This window comes from Ips typographus, linkage group LG5 (assembly GCF_016097725.1).
Source record: "Ips typographus isolate SLU linkage group LG5, UJ_Ityp_2.0, whole genome shotgun sequence".
NCBI classification, from domain to species: domain Eukaryota; kingdom Metazoa; phylum Arthropoda; class Insecta; order Coleoptera; family Curculionidae; genus Ips; species Ips typographus.
In genome coordinates, this window is record NC_138426.1 from 11,581,933 (window position 1) to 11,604,515 (window position 22,583).

General features: G+C 33.6%; 4 protein-coding genes across 7 annotated transcripts; 2 read left to right on the forward strand and 2 right to left on the reverse strand.

Moving 5' to 3' along the window:
- The first annotated feature begins 43 nt into the window (after nt 1–43).
- PolE2 (DNA polymerase epsilon subunit 2) lies at nt 44–3,578 on the forward strand. 2 transcript variants are annotated; one of them, XM_081980640.1, is made up of 10 exons: nt 44–271; nt 323–485; nt 538–929; nt 1,660–1,779; nt 1,830–1,971; nt 2,030–2,268; nt 2,786–2,969; nt 3,026–3,202; nt 3,259–3,350; nt 3,412–3,578. In XM_081980640.1, the coding sequence occupies exons 1-10, from the start codon at nt 201–203 to the stop codon at nt 3,575–3,577; spliced, it is 1,746 nt and encodes a 581-aa protein (XP_081836766.1). In that variant the 5' UTR covers nt 44–200; the 3' UTR covers nt 3,578. The 2 variants fall into 2 exon arrangements, with proteins under 2 accessions (XP_081836766.1, XP_081836767.1); XM_081980641.1 differs by lacking the exon at nt 3,412–3,578 and having other exon boundaries at nt 45–271; nt 3,259–3,392.
- A 1,503-nt stretch (nt 3,579–5,081) lies between these two features.
- On the reverse strand, nt 5,082–15,217 carry Hph (HIF prolyl hydroxylase). Of its 3 annotated transcripts, XR_014178207.1 has the most exons (5): nt 13,920–15,217; nt 7,954–8,136; nt 5,685–5,847; nt 5,433–5,625; nt 5,082–5,371 (listed from the first exon to the last, which is right to left on the reverse strand). XR_014178207.1 is itself a non-coding variant. In XM_081979525.1 (4 exons), exons 1-4 carry the CDS (start codon nt 14,742–14,744, stop codon nt 5,588–5,590), a joined length of 1,209 nt encoding a protein of 402 aa, XP_081835651.1. In that variant the 5' UTR covers nt 14,745–15,217; the 3' UTR covers nt 5,082–5,587. The 3 variants fall into 3 exon arrangements, 2 of the variants coding, with proteins under 2 accessions (XP_081835651.1, XP_081835652.1); XM_081979525.1 differs by having other exon boundaries at nt 5,082–5,625; XM_081979526.1 differs by having other exon boundaries at nt 5,082–5,625; nt 7,954–8,124; nt 13,920–15,215.
- Nucleotides 15,218–15,449: 232 nt separating this feature from the next.
- On the forward strand, nt 15,450–17,116 carry Trs33 (trafficking protein particle complex subunit Trs33). Its single transcript, XM_081979528.1, has 3 exons — nt 15,450–15,585; nt 16,088–16,226; nt 16,275–17,116. The coding sequence occupies exons 2-3, from the start codon at nt 16,134–16,136 to the stop codon at nt 16,662–16,664; spliced, it is 483 nt and encodes a 160-aa protein (XP_081835654.1). The 5' UTR covers nt 15,450–15,585; nt 16,088–16,133; the 3' UTR covers nt 16,665–17,116.
- A 653-nt stretch (nt 17,117–17,769) lies between these two features.
- On the reverse strand, nt 17,770–20,702 carry LOC145729819 (uncharacterized). Its single transcript, XM_081980739.1, has 4 exons — nt 19,874–20,702; nt 18,640–19,784; nt 18,328–18,580; nt 17,770–18,266 (listed from the first exon to the last, which is right to left on the reverse strand). Exons 1-4 carry the CDS (start codon nt 19,908–19,910, stop codon nt 17,770–17,772), a joined length of 1,932 nt encoding a protein of 643 aa, XP_081836865.1. The 5' UTR covers nt 19,911–20,702.
- Between the last annotated feature and the right edge of the window lie 1,881 nt (nt 20,703–22,583).

The window sequence follows — 22,583 nt, forward strand, 5'->3', positions numbered from 1 at the left end:
TGTCAAGAGTTCAGTGACAGAACCACTAAAAAGAAAAAGAAGAAGAAATTTGAAATTGGCGGGAAAAGTTTCTTGTTGTGTATATGTGTATTGTTTATGTTTTTAAAATTTAATTTTTTGATTAAAATATACAAGTTTACCAAAGTTTTATTATATTAATTGATATTTAAGACAATTTTTAGTTGGAAGACCTCAAAACAATGGTAAATATAGAGCAACTTCAGACAAAACTCAGAAGTGCTCTTCGGCTATCTGGTTTTAACTTAAGAAGGTATGTTTACACACTTTTATTATACTTTATTAAGTAATTCACACTTTTCAGAGAATACTGCACTTATTTAGTTGAAAAATTCGTGGAAGAAAACGTCGATTTGTCTTCCAAAAATGGGTTCAACGAAGTAGTACTAAACATCTGTCAGGTACTGGAAACTCATTGCCAACCTGGGCAGAGTGTCGAATTTAAGCAGGTTGAAAGAGCCCTGGAGGTACTTGACCCACCCCCATTGAACCACCACTAGACCAGGTGAAATTTTGTAGGTTTGTTTACATTCAGGGTATGACCAACACGAAACCATCTGTAACGTGATAAACGCCTTTGATTTCCCTAAAATGTTTTACAACGAGGACCGTAAAATTTATCTTCCATGTACACGTAAACGAGTGTTACTTGCGGATGCAACTGCCAAATCCAAAATGTTTTTGGAAAGGTATTCGCAAGTGTTGCAAAAAACTAGAAGGGCTTTTGCCCAAACACAATTAAGAGGACCTGACCATGAACTCACTCTACAAACTGTAGATTATTTATTAACTTTGTCCGAAGTTACTTTGGAAAGAACATTAATTTTAGGTTCTCTTCTACAAGTTACTGATGGGAAATATGTATTAGAAGACCCTACTGGGACAGTACAACTTGATTTATCACATGCCAAGTATTTATTTTGTTTTATGTACAGGGTGTTTCACAATAAATTTGTCATGTTTGCTTAGTCCACAATGAAATACATTCATTAATATAGTGCCATTATAGAAAACCCCTAAATAATAATGTAATGACTATAAATCTGAAATTTTGGTTAGGTTAGTTCATTTAATTAGTTAAAAATTTTATCCATGCCCAATCAAAATTATTAAAAAATTTAAAATATCTTAGAAAATCGAAAAATAAGAGTTAACAAAAACCTGACAACAGATACCTTCAATGTATGCAAAGGATTCCGCCAGGGCTGTATTATCACGAATACTTTTTAATATACCTATACCTGGAAAAGATCTTTCAAATGGCCCTAAGAGGAATTGGCAAAATGGCCTGGTAGAGGAATTAAGATTAACGGATATTCAATAAACAATATAAGATATACAGACGATACGGCAATTTTATCACCAACTTTAGAGGATATCCAAGAAATGATGGATAGGATAGAGGACATGGGCGAAATTGCCTGATCCCACCAAAAAAGAAAAAGCTACTACATACTATCAAACCGAGAATCGTAAACCAAAAATCAATATGAATACTGTCAAAGCTATTTTCATTATCGTAGGACACCTTGTATAGCAAGTTTAGGGTTATTTTTTCTGTTGAGTAGGCCATAAAATATGACTCTTTTATCGTGAAACATCTTTTACATATCAGAAGCATCCAATTTTGTGAGTTTTTAGATATCACCCTGGCTTTTACACTGAATGTTGTATTGTTCTTGTTAATGGTTATTACGAAGATAAAGTGCTGCATGTCTCCACAATGATTATGCCTACAGGTGAAGACTATATCAATTCAAGGTAAGCAAAAGAATGTTTGGGAGTATAATATTTTAAAACAGCAAATTCAGGCCTACATTTGGAAATTTAAACTACTTTGGCGGACCTTCGAATCAACCATTGAAAGATTCAAAAAAACTCACTAAACATCTACTAGACAATCCTGGAGCAATGTTTGTGTTTCTTTCTGATGTTTGGTTAGATCATCCTCAGGTATTTCATATATTAAACTATTTTTATTTATTTTTTTTTTAAATGTGAATTTTAACAGACTTTTATAAAACTTGAAAAACTGTTTGAGCAAATGGAACAGTTTTCACCACCTATCGCGTTTGTTTTTATGGGTAATTTTATGTCAGAGTCGCATGGTATTGAGGCTCTTAACGATTTGCGCAAACATTTTAAGCAACTGGGTGAATTGATATCAAAGTATAATATTTTACTAAATCAAAGCCGGTTTATATTTGTTCCCGGTTTGGCGGATCCTTGTATGCCTCATGTGGTCCCCAGGTATGTTAATTGTTTAATTGTTAATCGAATATAGTCTCCCAACAAAAACTGTACTAAAATTTGGTGTAAATCATATTTCTTTTTATAAACAGAACATTATTGTAATTTTGTTACCTTTTGCAATACTCTCAATATGTTTGAATAAACAAAACTTCTTCAGTCTTTTAGTAAGTCAATTAAAATATAGAAAAACGAACTTAACTTAAAGGCAAACAGAATATTAGAGTTATTGTTTAGTGTTTAGTCATTCCATAAGACCTGACGTAGTTGTAACACCAGGATGTAAAACATATTTTACTAAATTAACATCTTTATGACCTTTTTACAATTTTTCTTTTGGCATCATCAAAGGCCAGCGTCAAATAAAATTTAAAAACTGTTTTACAAATTTATCTGATAATTTTCTCTTACATTTACATTTACTACTCTGTTTAGCAAACATTTTTGAAGATGTTACAGTATTTGTTGGGAGTCACTTAGATACTAAACTCTCTTCTACACTTTAAACATATTTCAGACTAGAACTACCTAAATTCGTTAGTGAAGAAATGCATCGCACAGTGCCAAACGCAATTTTTGCTACCAACCCCTGCAGAATACAATACTGTTCTAAAGAAATTGTGGTTTTTAGAGCAGATCTTATGGCCAAATTCATACAAGGAACCCTTCACAAACCATCCAAAGAGGAAACTCCCAAATGTGTACGACTTGCTGCATTAAAAAAATGTCTGTTGATGATCATAAAAAAATGTTGCAGATCGCTAAAACTATAATAGGTCAAGGACACTTAACGCCGTTAAGTTTGAATGCCTTAAACGTACACTGGGATTTTGATTATTGCATGTCTTTGTATCCTTTACCCGATTTGGTAGTAATCGGAGACAAAGCCGAAGGGTATGATCAAAACTACAAAGGTTGCATTGTAATGAATCCTGTAGGTTATTGTACTGTGTGTTTAGATTACGTTTTATTGATTACGTAATGTTTTAGGGACAGTTTTGTACTCGAGAGTTCAGTTTCAAGATGTACTATCCTGCTAAGAACATAGACGAGGCGGTTGTTGACTGTGCGGTTGATGTAGCGTAATGTTATTGTATTTATTAAACAATTTTTTTTAATTTTGATACAAGTTCTTTACTTTAGTTCCTTTGAGATTAATTTTACTAAAGTTGTACCAATCGCCATTTATCTTAGTTATGCAGGGTGTCGCCAAACTGTAAGTGAGTTCAAAAATATGAGAACAAGAACAAGAATTCTGTCAAGGAAAAGAAAATACCGAAGAATGAAATTGTTTTTCAGAGACTTATAGATCTTGTCTTAGTTTTTGTAAAATAACTCCCTTCTGAAGCCCTTGAGGGCAAATTTGTAACCTTTCCCTGAATTTTCACAGGTGGCCAAGTTCCCTAAGTAGACATTAAGTTTGCACCCACTAAACATTCCTAAGCAAATATCAGTCGTTTGATATTGTAACATAAAGATTACACTAGGTGCCGTTACCCTAAGTTGCCCCGGTCTCCCCCAGTACAATGTTTGTGTCAGCAATATTGGCGAATTGGGGTCATGATGTGGGTATAAATACTGCACCAAAAGCACGTACAGATTACCGAACTCTGGGGTCTCCCCAGAGGGAGGTCACTGACTGATCTCTGGGTTAGTCTGGGTACGCCTATTGTGCAACTTAACGTGGAGCAGTAGGTGACCAAGTGCCACACCCTAGATCAGCCCTAGCAAAGGAAATAGTGTGGGCGCGCAGCTTAAGTTGCCGTTCCAGCTTACCTCCCTTTGTTAGGTTCTTCACGTCTTTGCCGGCTCGGTGAATGCCCTCGGACCTAAGTCTAGGGTTCATTCACCACCGCTAAAGCGCTGCCCTCCGTGTATCTTCAGCCTAGCCAGTTTCACATCATGCCCCCAGCCATCTTGGCCATCTGGGGGTAAGATAACTATCTAGACAATAAGGCACAACTACTTAAATAAAGTGGGTTACTTGTGGAATCATGTGTGTTCTTCCCCCTCAACCAACCCTTAACGTGACAATATTCTTAACAACAAAATGCCTCTGTAAGGTTTTGATAGAGAATTAAACAAGCACAATTTTTCTCTTTAGACTTTTTTCCCTTAAAAAAATACAGAAGAATAAAATTGTTTTTCATAGACTTATAGATCTTGTTTTAGTTTTTGTAAAATAACTCCCTTCTGAAGCCCTTGAGGGCAAATTGTAACCTTTCCCTGAATTTTCACAGGTTGCCAAGTTCCCTAAGTAGACATTAAGTTTGCACCCACTAAACATTCCTAAGCAAATACCACTCGTTTGATATTCTTAACCACAAAATGCCTCTGTAAGGTTTTGTTAGAGAATTAAACAAGCACAATTTTTCTCTTTAGACTCTTTAGAGAGAGAATAAAATTGTTTTTCAGAGACTCACAAATCTTCAGACTCAAATTGTCCTTTTAGGTTTTCGTAGAAAATTAAATGTCCTTCTTTCTTTTCACTAAGCATTCTTAAGCAAATATCTCCCTTCTGAGACTCTTAACGACAAAATATCTGTAAACTTTTGGTAGAGAACTAAACTAGCTACAATTTTTTCGCAGACTTAATGAATTTCATCAAGAAAAGTTGTTCATGGACTTACAGGTCTTGTTCCCTATAATTCATACTTACAAAACCACTTCAGTTATCAATTGCAACTACTTTTGTTTAATAATTGAAAAATCAATTATTTACTTGGAAATAATTGAATTACATTTTTCAATTAAATTAATTAGCTCTGGATGTGAATAATGAGCACATTAGGTAATAAAACAATAAGTTCAAGTATGGGATAAGTTATAATTTTATTTTTTCTCGATCGTTATTAACAAAATATTGACGTTTCTCACTTATAAACATATTATATGCAAGTATTTATACATACATAATTTGATACAATCTAACACAGTTAGATGATGAATAATTTCGCAGCATTAACGACGTACAATGAGTGAATTGGCAAAAATGTAATATCAGTATCAGACGTCGCATAAAAACATCTAACTTTTGATGTATTATTGTATTATGATATAGATTTAGATACAGATAAGTGATAAGATATTAACATAACCAGTTCTGAAATAAACGAGGCTTATTATTTGTTAGCCGAACAGTACGGTTTGCCAATGGCACTTACTTAATCGTTGCAACGTAACGATTGCATTTCGGCATCCCTCGAGATGGTAAATACTATAATAAGAAAATATCACACGTATCTCAAAGTCAAACACGATGCTAGGTACGAAAGTTATATAGTCAAACAAGCTTCGGTCGCTTGTTCGACGCTATCAGTCAAGTTGACGACGAGGTAGTTTTTGCCAATGCTAAACCTGCAAAATGATCAACTAAAAACCACACTGTTCAAGTTGATAATTTTTGAAAGGCTTACGCTCTTTTTCGAAGCGCCTCACAGCCTCCTCTCTCTCCGCGGCGTCGAAATACCACAACGTGATGGCGTACCTCGTGTCGTACGCTGGTTGTACTTCGTGGGGATTTCGTCGGTCTGACCAGAAAAACAACAGTCTATCGAACAAAGGCTCTATGTCTGCCACCTGAAAATTGTTCAGTTATATAACCAGTTAGGAAAAGGTCAGAATAGGAAGAGAATAGAGCCGTTGCACTCTTTTTTCTTTCGATTAAATGTTAAAGATTTGTAATTATTGAAGTTTAAAAACGCAAACCAAGAGAGCGCTAAACCGACGAATTTCGGGCTAAGTGCTGTGTGACGTCACGAGGCACGTTTCAGTGATGTTGTCTGTTTTAGCGTGATTATTAATTAGGCACTCCACTGAAATGTCAAGTACAGCTGATTGAAACTTTTGGAAGGGCAAACACGGCCATTAAAACACACTTTCTTATCAATTTGGCAGGCATTTTATGAAATATCAACTGAAAGTCTTTAGAAAATTGCAAAATTTAAGGTAAAACTCTATGTATTCACCAGAAAATGTGTTTTAATGGCCGTGTTTGCCCTTCCAAAAGTTTAAATCAGCTGTTTCTGACATTTCATTGGAGTGCCTAATTCTCCCGTTGCTGGTTTTTCAATTATTATTGAAGGGAAAATTGTTTGTCAATACTAAATGATGGGAAGTGCACAAGTTCCACTAAGTCCACACCAGGAAACATTGATTAAAGTACAATTAAACAAAGTTTTACAGAATTTTTAACTCAATACCCAACGTTTTCGTATCTTGATTTGGGTAAGGAGGTTTTCGATAGTATTTAGAAACTTCTGGTCATTTAAACGATATTTCTAGAACAATTGAAGGGGCCTCTGACAATTTTTAGGTTTTTGCTAGTATTTAGAGGCATCTGGTCATTTTAAACGATTGTTGTAAGTAAGGTTTAGGACATTTACGATAGTAATCAATTTTTCTGAGGTTTAGAACTCATGTGAACGCCTCTGACAATTTTCAGGAGGTTTCCAATACTATTTAGATGCCTCTAGGCGTTTTAAACAATTTTTTAACTGGTTAGGACATTTGTAAAGCTATTTTAAACGTTTTTTTGAAGATTTAGGGCCCTTGTATAATCTCCAAACAATTTCTAGGAGGTTTTCGAAAGTATTTAGAGGCTTCTGGTCATTTTAAACGATATTTCTAAGGTTTACGACACTTGTAGGGCCCTCTGACAAATTTTAAGAAGTATTTGGACGCTTCTAGCCAGTTTCAACATTTTTTTAAAGTTTACTACAGTTGACAAAGTTTCTGATAATTTTTAGGAGGTTTTTGATAGTATTTACGCCAATTGTGGCTGTTTTCGGACGTATGTAGTTTACTTGTTCAAACTAGTTGTCTATGGGGCGCCTATCTATGCTACAAGTTTGACTAAAGTTCTAATCTCCACCTTGTATATGGAAAAATTTTAAGGTTTGAGCAGCAAAGTGTGGAAATATAACGAAAAGAACTAAATCCTCCCAGTAATGATATTGTAACAAGGAGAATGTGAAGGCAAATGTAGCAATTTGTCGGTGTTAGTACTTTCGTTATTAGTGAATAATAAAAAAGCAAAAAGCTCAAAAGTTGTTCTTCTCAAAGATCTGAAGAATTTTACTAAAGCAAGAAGTTTTTCACTGAATGACTATTGAGTACTAATTATTATAACTGTACGGAAATCATACAGTTGCAATACCGAAAAGATGCTATCCCTGAAAACATTTTCCCTTGTACGAATATTGTGGATGTTTACAAAAGTCTGAGCCTCTTGGACAGAAGGAATAGACAAATTTCGTGTACAGAATCACTTACTACTCACAACAGTACATTTTATATTTTCATACTTGTCACTAACTGGAATCTATCATTACTTACTCTAATTTAGCTGATGATAATTTCTGTTCAGCAATTCTGTTACAGCTGCAATTAGAAGCCAAACCAAGTTTTCTTTTATAAACCAAATTATAGTAGTTCTTGGACCTTTGCTGTTCTTAATATACATCAATGATATTGTTTCAATGATTTTAAGTTTCCGACAATAAATCTATTTTTTTGATTGATTGATTGATTATACTACTTCTTCATGTCAGATTCACACAGTTGACTTTGATGTAAAATCAACTTGAATAAATTCTACTTAATTACTACCTACTTTGGATTATACTCACTAAGCCTCTAATACTAATCTTCAAAAGCATTTGCTTGAACTGTTTTCCCACTTACTTTATCTTCCCGCCATCCTTCAGGAAATATCCTCAAAAGTCCACCGCACCTATTTATGTCCCATTTGCGGTTCAGGTAGTATATTGCTGTGATACATCGACCATCCCTGTTAGGGTTGTCTACGTGCTTCACGTAGTGTGCGCCCGATCCTGGATAACATGCCACCATTGCCTGCAAACACACCTAGTTAAAGTTTGTGTGTCAAATTTAGAACAATATTGAAAACGTAACATTAATTTACATTCATAATATTTACGAGGAAATTGTCCTTGTGTTGAAGTGAATGACAAAGGAGTAGTGTGAATGAAACATTTAATAACTGCAATCATAAAACTGAAAGCCTGAAATACTTGAAACACTTGGCATACGTGACAATAAAAACGAAAAGATAAACCCGTTCCAAGTATTGTCAATAAAGTTGCGATTTTCTGTTTATCGTCCCCAATTGTGTTTGCTCGTTTTTAAACCAGAAGGTAATGAGAAACATAAAAAAATCCCAGTTTTAAATGGTGATACGTACAGTAATAATAATTGTCAGGTTATTTATCGGCCAGCTGCATGGCAACATTTGCTTAGCACGAATTAGCAAGATTAGGTTGGTGATGTCATGTCACCAAATTCTTGTTTGGGAGCGATGATGGCTTAATCTGAAGGCTTTGCAACGCAATTAAAGTTTTTACAAAAAAATGTATCTTGAGACAAATTTAAGGACATTACTCCCTTATCAACAGCTGTATCTTGGATTTTTTTTATCAAAGTGAGATAAAAATGTAGGCAATATTTTGTATCCAGTTTATATGTAAACACTGGTGCGTCTGTCTGTATTGTTAGGAATTTGTCTTTTTCTTAAAAAAAATTGTTTGAATAAATATGGAACTTTGATTGACTGACAATAATGGCTTAAATTACAAATTGATTTAGCTTTCAAAATAAGTTGATAGTAGATATAGATAACAGTATCTACTTCAGGCCAAATTTTCAGATTTGTCTTAAAATTACTAGTTAAATAAAATATTACCTAAGTACTACCGCATCTATTAAATTATAATAGTGCATCCTATAGTAACTGTGTTCTTAAAACATTTTAACACATTATTCATTGTTTACATTTAAGCCGCCAATACTCAAAATGAATCATTTTTAAATCCAGAAGTTGGTGCTGATAATACGTCGATCAAACATTCAATGTTACAATGAAGGCTGCACATGTTTCTGAAATATAAACAGCAAACAATTTGCATATTTTCCTGATTCGTTTTTATAGCCTAAAGTTTATGAGTATACGGAAAATCAAGATGACCACACAGTCGTAAAATGATACAATATAAATATAAATACTAATACACTTGTCGGAGAATACAGGACAAAATTTAACACATAACAAACATAAAACAAAACGGCCAAAATATAATCTTAGGAAACTTAAGAACAACATAGTAAGAACATAAAGAAATACATCAACGACAAAAATAATGATACTGACTGAAACAATAACAAATGTCAAAGATGATGAGGATGAAGAAATTTTGTTTATTCATGGAAGAACGGAGAAAACAAAAGAACAGCTCCTCGACGTACAAAAGCATACAAAGAGACATACAGTGGAAAATTTGTGAGGTCAAAGAAATGTTGGAAAAATGAAAACTGAACTTTTGCAAAGCAGATTCGATGAGTCCAATGTATATAGGAAAGTGTGAGAAGTTACAGAAAAGTTCACAAAGAAAAATGTGGGAAAACTTGTAAATGATACAGAAAAGCTGATTGTGGAAAGAGAAACTTGAAAGAAGTATAAAGAACAGTTGTTTTTTGATGAGAGAGGAGACCCACTCCCCATGCAGGATGAGGTAGTTTTACTCTAAAAGGAAGGGAAGACTCCAGAGCCAGATGGAGTACATTCGGAATTCCTCAGGCTTCTTGATGATAAGTTCATCACATTCCTGACTGGCATTTTTAATACCATCTACAATACTGGGAACATTCCAAAACTTCCACTAAGCTACGAACCGATTGCCAACTATGGATTTCTATGGTTGATACATTAATCAGTTCAAGTTGAATATGACATCATATATATTTTTTAAATCAGAAAAACAGAATCTTTTTAGAGCAGTAATACTATACAGGATATATGTAAATGATGTGACTACTCTTATATGTTAAAAGTTACTTTAACAATGTCTAGTTTTCAAAATTCTACAAAGCTTTAATCGAAATTAGTTAGTGCTTATATCCACATTTCCTTAAAAACAAATTAATGTTTCTGTAAAGCTGCTTCTTTAAAAGTCTTCTCATGTACTACTAAACTAAAAGTCCTGTACTTGAGTTTACTTTTTTTTTCTTTGAGTTCAATTGAGAAAACTACAGGACTTTTGATGAAGAAACAGTAAAACTTCTAAACACTAAGAGTCAGGAGAATATCAAATAAACTGGCTAATGGTTAATGCATTAACACTTAATTTACCAAGGCTTGCAAATTTTTCACTTTTGTCGCAAAAATTATGAGGTAATATTTGAAACAACCCACCCTAAAGTTCACAAGAAAAGTTTTCTTTAAAATTGTTTAACCTAAGGTACTTCATGTGCTCACAATATATAAGAATATTTTCAACCTAAATAGTCAATAACCCTAAAATAGACCGAAATACCTAATCACACTTAGGTCTGAATTTTAGACCCTGCCTTCCTAAAGTCACGTAGCCGAAATTATACGGGATCTGCTAGTCAAAATTTGATCGTGACCCGCTCTACTTATTTAATAAGTTGTTAGAAATTTACCTTGAGATCTACTTAATTATCATATGTAGTAGCACATCCACATGGTTCTTAAGTTGGACTAATTTGGGTCGTGGTTTTTTTTGCAACAACTCCCAAGTAGTTTAGTAATACAGAAACTGATCAACTTAATTACCTATTTATCTGTTCTTATTAGATGATAACACAATTTTGCGTAATAGAAGACGAAAAACGCATTTGTCACTAAAGAGGTAAAAATAGGAAGAACTCTGTCTAGAAAGTAAGTTCTCATATATCTAGTTACTTAGAGTTATTAAATGATCCAAATGTTTTACCATGAATTGGATTATCAATCAAAATTGAGACGATTTCTACGTATGAGATACTTTGTAGATTACTACATTGATCCAGCAACTACAAAAAAAATTAATTAAGTGAATGTTTTAGGCTTCAAATTTTTATCTAATGCGTTTTAAGATATTTATATTGATAGGAGATAATCCTGAAGACAATAAATTATTTGCCAAACAACTGACTCAACAAAAATCATTTTGACAAATTAATGACCAAAATATTTTTTTTTTTACTATACTCTGCGTTGTAGAATTTGACTGAAACACTGATAATATTGGACTTTGAGTGCAAAAGTACAGCTTCAAGGACAGTTATCTTGAGAACATTTTCTGCTCATTTTTGCCCTGTTAATTTGTAATACATATTCTGTATTACCCTGTATATTCTCTCTACATAGTCTATAATAGTTCAGATAATGTCACTTTATGATGAGTTAATTGTTTCAAATGACAATTTCTAATAATGAAATGATCTTGATTTTTGAAGTTTTGCCTGAGATAACACTAGACAATTAGGACAGTTACTGAGTTATACAATGCTATTTAGTTCTCATTTAACCAAATTACCATTCCATGATATACCAGAACTGTTTTAAATTGCCAGAAGATTGCCTATTGTAAAGATTCTAAAAAGTGCCAGAGGCCTCTCTCTCTCTGTCGATCCAATGCCGCTCTCCTCCAGGTTCTGACATTTATCAAGTTCTGCGCGTCTTCTGTCACTCCATCCTCCCATCTTTTCCGTGGTCTCCCTTTTGGTCTTCTGCCCTGCATTCTACTATTGAGGGCCCTTTTTGATAGCTTGTTATCCGGCATTCTTACTACGTGGCCTGCCCATCGTAGCCTCTGTAGTCTGACGAAATCTGAGATAGGTGCCTCCTTGAAAAGTTGGTAGATTTTATGATTATATCTTCTTCTCCATATCTCATTTTTATTTAGTGGCCAGAGGCCTCTACAAGTGCCTTAAACCTTCCAAAATTGTTTTTAAATTACCAGAAACCTCTAGGGCCATTTTGAAAGTGCCAGAAGCTTCTACAAGTCTCTTGTACCTACCCAGAGTTGTTTTAAAATGTCAGATGTCTCTAAGATCGTTTTGAATGTACCAAAGGCGTCTAAATGCTACTGAGAACTTCCTGAAAAGTTTCAGAGCTCTCTACAACTGTCTTAAACTTTCCCAGATCTGTTTTAAATTGCTAGACGCCTCTAGGACCATTTTGAAAGTTTCCTCAACAACTGTCTTAAACTTTCCAAAAATTTTTTCAATTACCAGATACTTCTAGGGCCATCTTGAAAGTGCCAGAAACATCGAAATGCTACTGACAACCTTATAAAAAGTGCCAGATGCCTTCAAGTGTCTTAAACCTCCCAGAGATGTTTTAAATTGTCAGATGCCACTAGGACCGTTTTGAATGTGCCACAGACCTCTAAATGCTACTAAGAACCTCTCTACCCCTAAAACTGTCTAAAACTTTCCCAGGGCATTTTCAAATGCCTCTACAACCATTTTGAAAGTGCTAGAGCTCTCTATACTGCAAACCTTCTAGGAATTGCCAGAAGCTTCTACAAGTGTCTTGTGACATTTTGTGCCTATAAATGAATCAGTTTAACCAGTCATAAACCTAAGAATGGTTTAAAATTGCCAGAGGCTCCTAAATACAACTGAAAACCTTCTAAAAATTGCCAAAAGCCTCTGCAAGTGTTCTACACATAAAAATTGTTTATTCTAATACCCTCCTGAATATCCTATACATAGATCAATACTTATAGAAAAAAGTCTCTATGTGACTTAGTCTCTTTTGTATAATTGTTTGCCAAATAATTTGAAATCTATATCCAATAAGAAAACGTTTAAAATTAAGATGAAAAAAATTGTTTTTAAAATTAGAGCATTATTATTTGAGTAATTATTTCAATATTGGATTGTAACTATTTAGGGTTTTGTGCTTCAATCTATAATTGTTACACAATTGAAAATAAAGAGATTTTGTATTTTGTTCTATTATATGTAGGTATATCATTTGCGAGATCTCCTTAACAAACAGACTTCCCTTGAACACCATCATAATTCATAATATAAACATAAAAATTGGTGTAATCCAATACAGTTTAAATGAATACAGTGAACTGGTAACAAAATTCTTGCATATCTACAGAATGTGTTTGCGCAAATTTAATTCCGCCCAATCAGAGAAAAGGAAAGCGGGTCATTATCAAATTTTGACTAGTCCTAGCAAATGCAGGTCACATAGGCAAACTGTATAATTTCGGCAACAAATTTCGGACCTAAGTGACTGTAAAAACGCATTTGCCGTTTATGCCAACAATCCAAATGATTTGTTTTTTGGTAGTTTCCGGTGGTTCCAAAATATGATCTTGCGCAATAACGATCATATGGAATTTTGAATGAATGGACGCCGTGTGAAATTCGCTTGTGTATGAATTTCCCTTGTGTACGTGACTAGCCGCACACGTCCTTATGCTAGATGATAAATCGATGAATACGGCGGACAACAGGCGGAAGTGAGATGGAGGATGGCGCGGTGGGCGGAGTGTAAATTGGCAAACATTTGTGTACTGGATACAGAGTGAAATCCCTCAAAACATACAATTATGTATGTAGGTTTAGATTAGTGCGAAATTTTGATATTACTTGATTTACACTCCCTGCAACACTGAATATTAAAAAACTGAAATATTGATTAGTCAGTTTTGTTCTAATATTTCTGTTCTAAATTAACTAACAAAACATTACTTAATTTGCCTCTCTGATGTCTTACACTTGACATGACCTACAAATGTAAACAATAAAGCTTGTTTTGGCTAAGGTCATAGTAAAGAACCCAACCTCTAAATGTCAACAAAACAATACATAAAAGCACTTACTTTGGTTCTTCCTTTGATGTTGTATTGTCCCAATTTTCCATTTTTGGCCATTTTATTTGCTTTAGTAACCAGAGTGTCCACTTTACCAATCAAATAACCTATATGTTCACATTCAGGTTCCTTGCCGTGCACCCAGCAAATTTTATCACTTCTTATAGTCTTTAAGTCTTCAGTTGCTTTGCCCCTAGGTGAAACCAACTGACCGTCCCTTAAAGCACCTTTCCTTTGTATGTTCAACACTTCAGCCAACACTCTATTACCCTCTTCGTCACCAAGAAAATCGTCTAGAACACACAACCCATAATCACTCATGTCCTGTATAATGTTCCTGCACATTTCATCTATGTTAGGTTCAAAATGGGGGGCACTACTACCTAGTGTCACCTCAGGAAAGTATTTCAAACCTTTCTGAGGTTTTACTATGTTTTCCCCCACAATTGGCATAGCTGTCTTAGCACACTTTAAGGATTTTTCTGTTGATGTTTTCTCATCAATGTTGTTGTTTAGCACTTGGTTGATGGTCTCACCAAGCACTTCACCTGCAGCACTCAGAATTTCACTTTCTGAGCTACCTTCCAGCGGTAAAATGTTCAGTTCTGATTCGTTACTGTAAGTGTGTCCATACTTTTGTTCAACACTAGAACTTGTTGAAGGAGCACTGGCACAGTCTGGTTGTTTGCAGAGCACCTTGTGTCTCTTCCAGTCTTTTCGTTGATGCTCCTTGGAACAATAATAAACTGTTCGGCAACGAGCACACCTGAGCAAATGTTCACTAGAGCCGCACACTGAACAGGACGATAGCGGCACGATCGCTTGTGAACTCATTTTTGAAATGTGGTCCAATATATGCACGTATCCCCCTGTTTTGACAGCGCCATTTAAATGTCAGCTTTGCGCTCGCTGTACCAGGAGGCGCCACACACTAAAAACAGCTGACCTATCACTTTTTTCTAGCTATTTTAGTTTCTATATAACAAGTGAACCATCCTTCTCTTCCTTCGGATAGTTTCCTTAGTTAGTTGTGTTCTGCTAATCCTAATATGCACCAATAAAAAACAATAGAAACACAAGGATTGCTTCAGTCATGTATGATCTAAAAATAGAGGGTGACTTGGTGTCCGAACAAAGGATACAGATTCTCTGTACACTTCATATAACCTTCCAGTCAAAGACATGTAACAGGGGTCGATAATATAAATAAAGTTTTCCAGCAATTTCTCGTATATTGTTTGCTTTTTATTAAAGACATTTTTTTAATGTTGATTTCACTTGCGTCACCGTTATCTTTTGACAGATTTTTTGTTGGTTAGTGGCGTTTTATAAAAGTCTTCTTCTTTTTTCCAGTAAGTACTGTGGGCTTTAATCCAGACTTTAGTAAAAAAATATTATTTAAAAAAAAGTGTTTAGGAAAGTCGAGTTTGGTTTGAAACTGCGTCAGTAATAGATTTGTTGCAACCGAGAGTAATATCTACCTGCTCGCTCTATGGTGCTTGAAAACGAATGCTGCCTTAGAAAAAGAGAAGAGTTAACGAGTTGACATTTGTCACTGAAACTGACAGTGACAAATGACAAATAAATATTTTGAATTTTTTGTTTATTTTACAAATTAATAATTTATTAACTTTTTGTATTAATACTTAACAGATATCTGCATAAGTATATAAAATTAACAAATGGGTCTTGTGAACAATAACTAACCATGAATTTACTACGACGAGATGCTTTGTCCGCTGTTGCCATCTAAGTGATCAGTCACTTGGTTAGCATAGGTTCACCTAAGCATTTTTTTTTAATAATATTTAAAAAATAACCATTACAGCATAACCATGTTTTTGATTACTCTATGTGATCGGCCACTAGGTTAGCATAGGTTCACATATTCTCATATTCATTCTTTTTTCAAAACACTTCTACAATTTTTAAGAATGATGTAATATTTGATTTCAGACTACGCGTGCGATTTGGCAACAGCGCAGACGAACTTTCCAAATCAGCTGATCAAATTCCACAAAATGCTTGTAAAATCATGGATTTTTTGAACGATTTTGTGACAAAAATTGTGGATCGTTCGCATTTTTTCTTTTTTATCTGTACTATATAGGACGTAACCCAACCCAAAAAAAAAAAATTGACTCAAAATTCGTGGTTAGCTATTCTTCACAAGACCCTTAACAAATTATTAAACCGTTTCCTTAGAAAACTCTAGTTTCCATAATGGCAGACGACATCATTTTTGACCTTCTTCACTCTGAAGTAGTCCACTACACACAAAACCAAAAGGCAGATGAAAAGGATAAAGACAAAAAGGTAACCTAAACAACACCCCAGTTTCAGTCAAAACTAACAATTTTCTAGGATGAAGACTTATCTGCATTAGAATACATTGGCTTCTCAACAGGCTACAGGCTGATTGAAAGGCTCACTAAAGAGATGCCTCGTTTCAAAGATGAACTGGACACAATGAAGTTTATCTGCACGGATTTCTGGTCTGCAGTGTATAAAAAACAAATTGATAATCTTCGAACCAATCATCAAGGTGTGTATGTGCTTCAAGACAACTCTTTCAGATTCCTCAGCAGACTTTCTAATGGGAAACAGTATTTGGAGGTTGCACCCAGATTTGTGGCGTTTACTTGTGGAATGATTAGGGGTAGTTTAGCTAACTTAAATATTCAGTGTTTGGTCACTGCAGAAGTGCAGAGTTTACCTTCTGTTAAATTTCACATTCAAGTTCAAAGAACTTAGCATTAAGTTAAGATGTTTAATGAAAATTTAGTTTACTTCAGAGTAAACAATGCTGTAACCTGAAATTATTATAAACAGAAAGTAATATATTCTTAAATAATGAAATCAACTAGGTAGTGGTATATTTAGATGCAAAACTTTTTGTCTGTAATTTATGTTTTAAAAGGTGAAACTAGTATACATTTAGTTATGCATTTTATATGTAAATTTATGATATTTGATGACAAAATAGTCAATAAAACCACTTTTATAATTATGGCAGTATGTAAATAAAATAGCATCAGTCATTTTCTTTAATTTACTGAATATGAGTATGCTGCATTGTATTACTTTGTAATCGTGTTTGTAATCATATGATTACTACATTTGCTTCTTTAAAAACTTTTACAATTGATTATAATGAGCTGGTACAATAGGAAATATTTGAAATTAAAAGTGTTCTAAATTCCTAATATGCTGTATCATTAATTTAAAATTAATAGCTGTGACAATGATTTTTCTGACAAAACGAATTTTTACAGCCTTTTGCAGAATGCTATTTCACATAATATTAATTTTATACAGGGTATCTCTAATATTTAAAATATGATGATTTTTTTAAATGAAAATCCTATTTTCTTCTTTCTTATTTTCTATTTCCTATTAGGTTGAGACCTTATTAACTTGAAACTGGAATTTTTTTGACGTTAATTCTGGATAATACTACTGGAACTGGATGACCTAACAGTCAATTGTGTTGCAATGGATCTTATATTTCGTGATCCTCTACTGGAAATATTTTAGTTTACCAAAATTATGTTTTTTAACAATTTTTTTTTAATTTATAAATTTGGTATTATTATTAAGATCAAATAACTTAATAAATAAGTAGTGTAACCCTACAATGGGAGTAGCAGTAAAAACCAGAAAATAAAAGATATATATTTTATTAGAATATTGGTATAGGTATATAAAACCTAATAAACAAAAGTACAAAAGCAAATTTACTGTTTCAGCTCTATCTACTGATGTTTCAATTTCAGAATTCCTTTAATCTTGTCAAACAGCACGCAAACGTCGTCTTCAGTATCAGCCATTCACGAAGATCTTGTCTTCTTGATCGTCGTTAAACGCAGTTCAAATTAGCTTCAACAACAGCATCAAGCTTGTAATCAGGTCTTAAGACGTTTCCCGCGTTTCTAATGGAGAACGTTTGATCCTTGGCGTTCATTAAACCAATTCGTGCAACTCCTATTAAACTCATCATGGGCAGTTTAGGACGACGGCGCAAAAATGCTAAGTTTACGCATGAAGGTGTGGCAGTTTTTATAGCCAATGAATACACACTGACTTTAATGTTGAAAGTGTTGGAGACATTTTCAAAGATAAAATGCCCTCCAAAGTTGATGGACCCGCTAGGGCTCAAAATTGTAGCGGTGGTGCTGTATACCGTATCTTTGTGTTCCAAAATACACAAGAAGAACGAATTTAAATTCAGTCGATGTAAACTTTTTGAGATGATGAAGCGACAGGCCAATTTTTCTACACTAATGGTGGCTGATGCTTCATTAATAGGCTTGGGAACTTCGTAGATGTTGCTGAGTAAGATATCCCGTCTGGTTTCTGTCAAAAAAAAAATGTTAGGAAATTGTTTAAGCGCCTCTAGCTGGACTTCAAAACTTACTTGCCAAAAGGAAAATTCTTTCCCCTTCCAAATGGGTGAAACTTCCTAAAAAGTTGGGTTGGCGTTTGTAAGCAAACTTCATCAATTTAGTGATTTGCTTAATGATCTGCTCGTTGATGTAAATGTGCTCTCGGAGTCCAATCTCCAAGTCTCCTCTGTCATCCAATACACTGGAACTGAGAGTAGTATTGTAAGATGCAATACCGGCCAGTGTTTGGAAGTCTTTGAATATTTGGTATGTCAGATCTCTAGTCTGTAAAAAATAATGAGTTAAAAAAAGTATTCTAATTTTGGGTATGAATTTGGACTTACCACGATGTCACTGCCTGATGCTAAAGAAAAACAGTTTACGTTATCTTTCAGAAGCAAGGCTGAAACTGGGACCTTTTTTATGTCATCTTCAGTTTTTGAGATTTCGCTTTCAGAATCTTCAATATCACTGCTAGAATTTTGTGAAATCTCGTCCTCCTTGGCATCTTCAGAGGGTTTTTGTGAAACATCTTCTTCTTGGTCATTCACAGACACATCTGCGTTTAGGCTTCTAGTCTTATACATATGCCTCAACACTTGTATAGGTATAGGTTCAGTGGAATCTTCCATGCTCTTATTTATGACCATCTCGTCAATCATCGTGCTTAATTTGGGGTTACCAGCCATAATACCAGATTTTTTCATTTTTTTCATTATATTTTTAATCATGTCGTAAGCGTAATTCTCAAAAAAGGTTTTAAAACCGTCAGTGTTTGATCTTAATGAGACATCTTCTTCCTGATCATTCACAGTCACATCTGCATTTAGGATTTGGTTTCTAAGTGTTTTACTCTCATTTATATGCTTCAACACTTGTGTAGCTATCGGTTCAGTGCAATCTTCCATACTCTTATTTATAGCTTCTTCCATCTCGTCTATCACCGACCTCAATTTGGCTTCAGCAGCCGTCATACGAGATTTCTTCAATTTTTTCATCACTTTTTTGAAGATATCGTTGGTGTAATCTTCAAAAAGGGCTTTGAAACCGTCAGTGTTTGGTCTGGTTGCACGTGGAGACAATCCTAAATCAGTTATTGTGTGCGGGTAACGAGTGTCTATTCCGTTTCCTAAGGAATGGGATTTTACTGGGGAAAATTCATCCAATCTGCGCTTTACATCTTGGCATGAAACTGTTTTGTTTAGGTACTTCTCAGGAGTACTGTGACGAACGGACATTGCGGAGAAATCCAAATGTTCTAGTGATTTAGCAATTTCTTTTACTTTTGACCCAACTGAGTTGATCGTATCTGGATGTTCGGCGATCGATTCCGTTTTTTTAGGAGTAAAAAACTTATTGTTAGTAGTATTCAACGTGGATTGGTCAAAACTGTTGAATCCTTCATCCATTGATGCGTTTTCCTTAATCGAAAAAAATCTGTCAGTTGACTGGGATGCTTGTTCTAAAGTCGACGTGGACTCTTTGATCTCTAAAATAATCATGATTCTATTAGTTAATTGTAAATAGTTTTGATTGAGTACAATAATAAAGATTAATAACAATTAATTGAAGGCTTACCATCCTCAATGGTCTCTAAGTCAGCTTTGCATGCCATATTGCTGATGTGATGAATCTGAAAATCACAAATCGGTACAGTTAGTCAAAATGTCATATTGCTTATTGTTTAGATAAAAGCGAGTTGATGTTAAATACCTCTCAAAGTTCAAAAAATACTATTCATATAAAAAAAAAGAGAGAAAGAAATTTCCAAGAAATAATAAAAAAAAATTGAATTATTGAACTCTAACCGTTTTAGCAATATTCGACTTTTTACGTTTTTTTTCAAAATTACATCAAAATTTTGAACAAAATAATAATTTGATATTGATGAAATTTTTGCTCTGGTTAATTTACATGAAAAATTTATTTAGGTGTGGTTTTAATTTAACTTATTTATTAGATTAGATTTATAGCTCTTTTAAACTGTTTTATTATAAAGTTCGCATTTTTTACGATTTTCGATTTATTTGCATTTTTTCGAATTAAGGGATCATAAAAAAGTGTTAAAAACAATAACTTTCGTTAGTGTACGGTGAAAATCGGTCAATAATGACAATTTTCTTTCAATTTCTTTATTTCTAAAAAAGTGTGTATAAATAGTATCTTCAAATAAGTTTTTCTTTAAGACGCATAAAATGAGACGCACCAAAAAATATTATAGCAAATATCACAAGAATGGTAGATAATTTCATAAAAAGTATACTTTTTAGTGTAAAATAGATCAGTTTTTCTCAATTTGTAACTCAAATTTAGTTACACGTTTTATTTAAATGTTGTGCTACTTTGTCAAAGTGAAAGTAACGTTTGATTAATTCTCAAACACCCTGTGCATTAAAACTGGGCAAAATTTCTATAATAAATATTTAGCTTAATCCTTATTCTTTATTTTATGAATAGAGTTTAAAAACCACAAAAATCGTTCTGGACTGCCTTTAAGGCATTTGAAACCTTGTAGACGATTTTAGAAACTTTTGGAAGCTGTTAAACTGCTTTAGAAGCATATGGAAGCTTTTGAGAGCTTCTAGATAAATTGAAAGGCATTTGGAAGCTTTTAGAAGCTTCTAGGCTGCTTTGTAAGCTTTGCAAGGCATTCTAAAGGTTCTATAGTGTTTTGGAATGTTTTTACATTTTTTTAGACTACTTCAGGAGCATTTGGACATTTTTTGTTCAGTTTAAATTTGTAAATTGATACTTATACATTTTGCAACATGTTTTTGTCGTTCAGAAGCTTTCAATATCTCAATATAGCAATTTTTTGTCAAAGCAGTTATTAGTTTAGTTTATTTTTAAAAAATAGCAGTAAAAGCACAAAAAGAAGAAAAAAGCATCAACAAAATCTGTCAAATGACGTGTTTTTGCATAAATCGTTCACAATATCTTTTCAAAAGTAGATGATGAAAAAATCATATTACAAATAAATTGTTTCACTCTTTATATTCTAAACTGTAAGCATTCAGGGTTAATACATATTTGCAAAATTTTATGTATGTACAAGCCAACAATTTTTTAAATTATGAAGTCTTATATGTCATTAGAATGGTAATTTTAAGATCTTTTCAAAAATGAAATAATATACAGGGTCTTTCATTTAAAAAAACAGTTTTATATGCGTAGCCTTAAAAACCGTATCCAATAGAAAAAAACTATTTACACTACTGGATTCTATTTTGAAAAATATCAAAAAAAACCCCCTGCATATCAGATATCTTTACTTTTGTAAAATCTTTTCAAATATCCTAAATTATCAGTTTCTTAGGTAAAATAATGGCATACCAATATATATTTTTGGAAAGCTTATAATAAGCCTAATGAACAGATGAGAAATTGAAATTTACCGTAATTTTTTGATATAATTTAAATATTTTTAGGGATTCTCTAGATTTTAGTTAATAATCAATGAATATAAGAAAAGGCAGCACTGAATAGAAACAAAAGCACAAAAACATTTAAAATACACTTACCAAATTGATTCTGCACACTTGAGGAACAAGAACTAGACTCCAAAAACTGCAAGATGCTTTTGAAAAGACACTTCGAACGGAAATGGAACGTACATTGGGAGAAATGGCCCTTAAATACAAACATCCCTTCCTAAGTTATTCGGTTTCAAAAGTAGGTACCATTTTCCGTACGTCCCAATTTATTTGGTCACGCCAAGGGTCCGTTTAAGGGTCGGATCCGGCTACCTATTGGCTACACTGACTGGAGCCAAAATCAGCAGACACCCTGTTTGTTTTCTTACAAACCGCTTTCTAAATATACAATGGGGTGTCAATTCATATTTTGCATTTTTTTATTGTTCTTTTAATTATAAGAAAGTTTCGAGAAAAATTAACAAAAACAAGAAAATCAAACTTTTGTTACATTATCAGTTTGTTTTTCTGTGTTTCTACTCCACAAAATGTACCTACTTAACAACTTGATTTTGTTAATGTATAGGAAAAAAATTAAATGAGGTTGAATCATTATTTTATCTCTATAATTATGTTAGTATGCATACTTTTTTCAATACTTTACTATAATCAAAAACAGTATATTATTCAACGAGCATGTAATGGTAGCTATTACTCCCGAAAATTAAGTTTGTAAATCATCGAGTGAGTAATAGCCATTATATGCCTGTAGAATACTATACTTTTTCTACGACTGTGGTAAGTATTTACAACGAAAGAAACAAATTAAAATATCATCTGGTGTCAACGTGAAAATAGCCATTACAATACCCTGT

Bases quoted from the DNA above. Each gene is read 5' to 3' on its own strand.
- Trs33 (XM_081979528.1), top strand. From the start codon at position 16,134: ATGGCAGACGACATCATTTTTGACCTTCTTCACTCTGAAGTAGTCCAC. The intron at 16,227-16,274 runs GTAACCTAAACA...ACAATTTTCTAG, and splicing joins AAAAGGATAAAGACAAAAAG to GATGAAGACTTATCTGCATT.
- PolE2 (XM_081980640.1), top strand. From the start codon at position 201: ATGGTAAATATAGAGCAACTTCAGACAAAACTCAGAAGTGCTCTTCGG. The intron at 2,269-2,785 runs GTATGTTAATTG...AACATATTTCAG, and splicing joins ATGCCTCATGTGGTCCCCAG to ACTAGAACTACCTAAATTCG. The intron at 3,351-3,411 runs GTAATGTTATTG...TCTTTACTTTAG, and splicing joins GACTGTGCGGTTGATGTAGC to TTCCTTTGAGATTAATTTTA.
- LOC145729819 (XM_081980739.1), bottom strand. From the start codon at position 19,910: ATGGCATGCAAAGCTGACTTAGAGACCATTGAGGATG. The intron at 19,785-19,873 runs GTAAGCCTTCAA...TGATTATTTTAG, and splicing joins CTTAGAGACCATTGAGGATG to AGATCAAAGAGTCCACGTCG. The intron at 18,581-18,639 runs GTAAGTCCAAAT...TATTTTTTACAG, and splicing joins CATCAGGCAGTGACATCGTG to ACTAGAGATCTGACATACCA.
- Hph (XM_081979525.1), bottom strand. From the start codon at position 14,744: ATGAGTTCACAAGCGATCGTGCCGCTATCGTCCTGTTCAGTGTGCGGC. The intron at 5,848-7,953 runs GTAAGTGGGAAA...AACAATTTTCAG, and splicing joins AAGGATGGCGGGAAGATAAA to GTGGCAGACATAGAGCCTTT. The intron at 5,626-5,684 runs GTAAGCCTTTCA...ATCATTTTGCAG, and splicing joins GAGGCGCTTCGAAAAAGAGC to GTTTAGCATTGGCAAAAACT.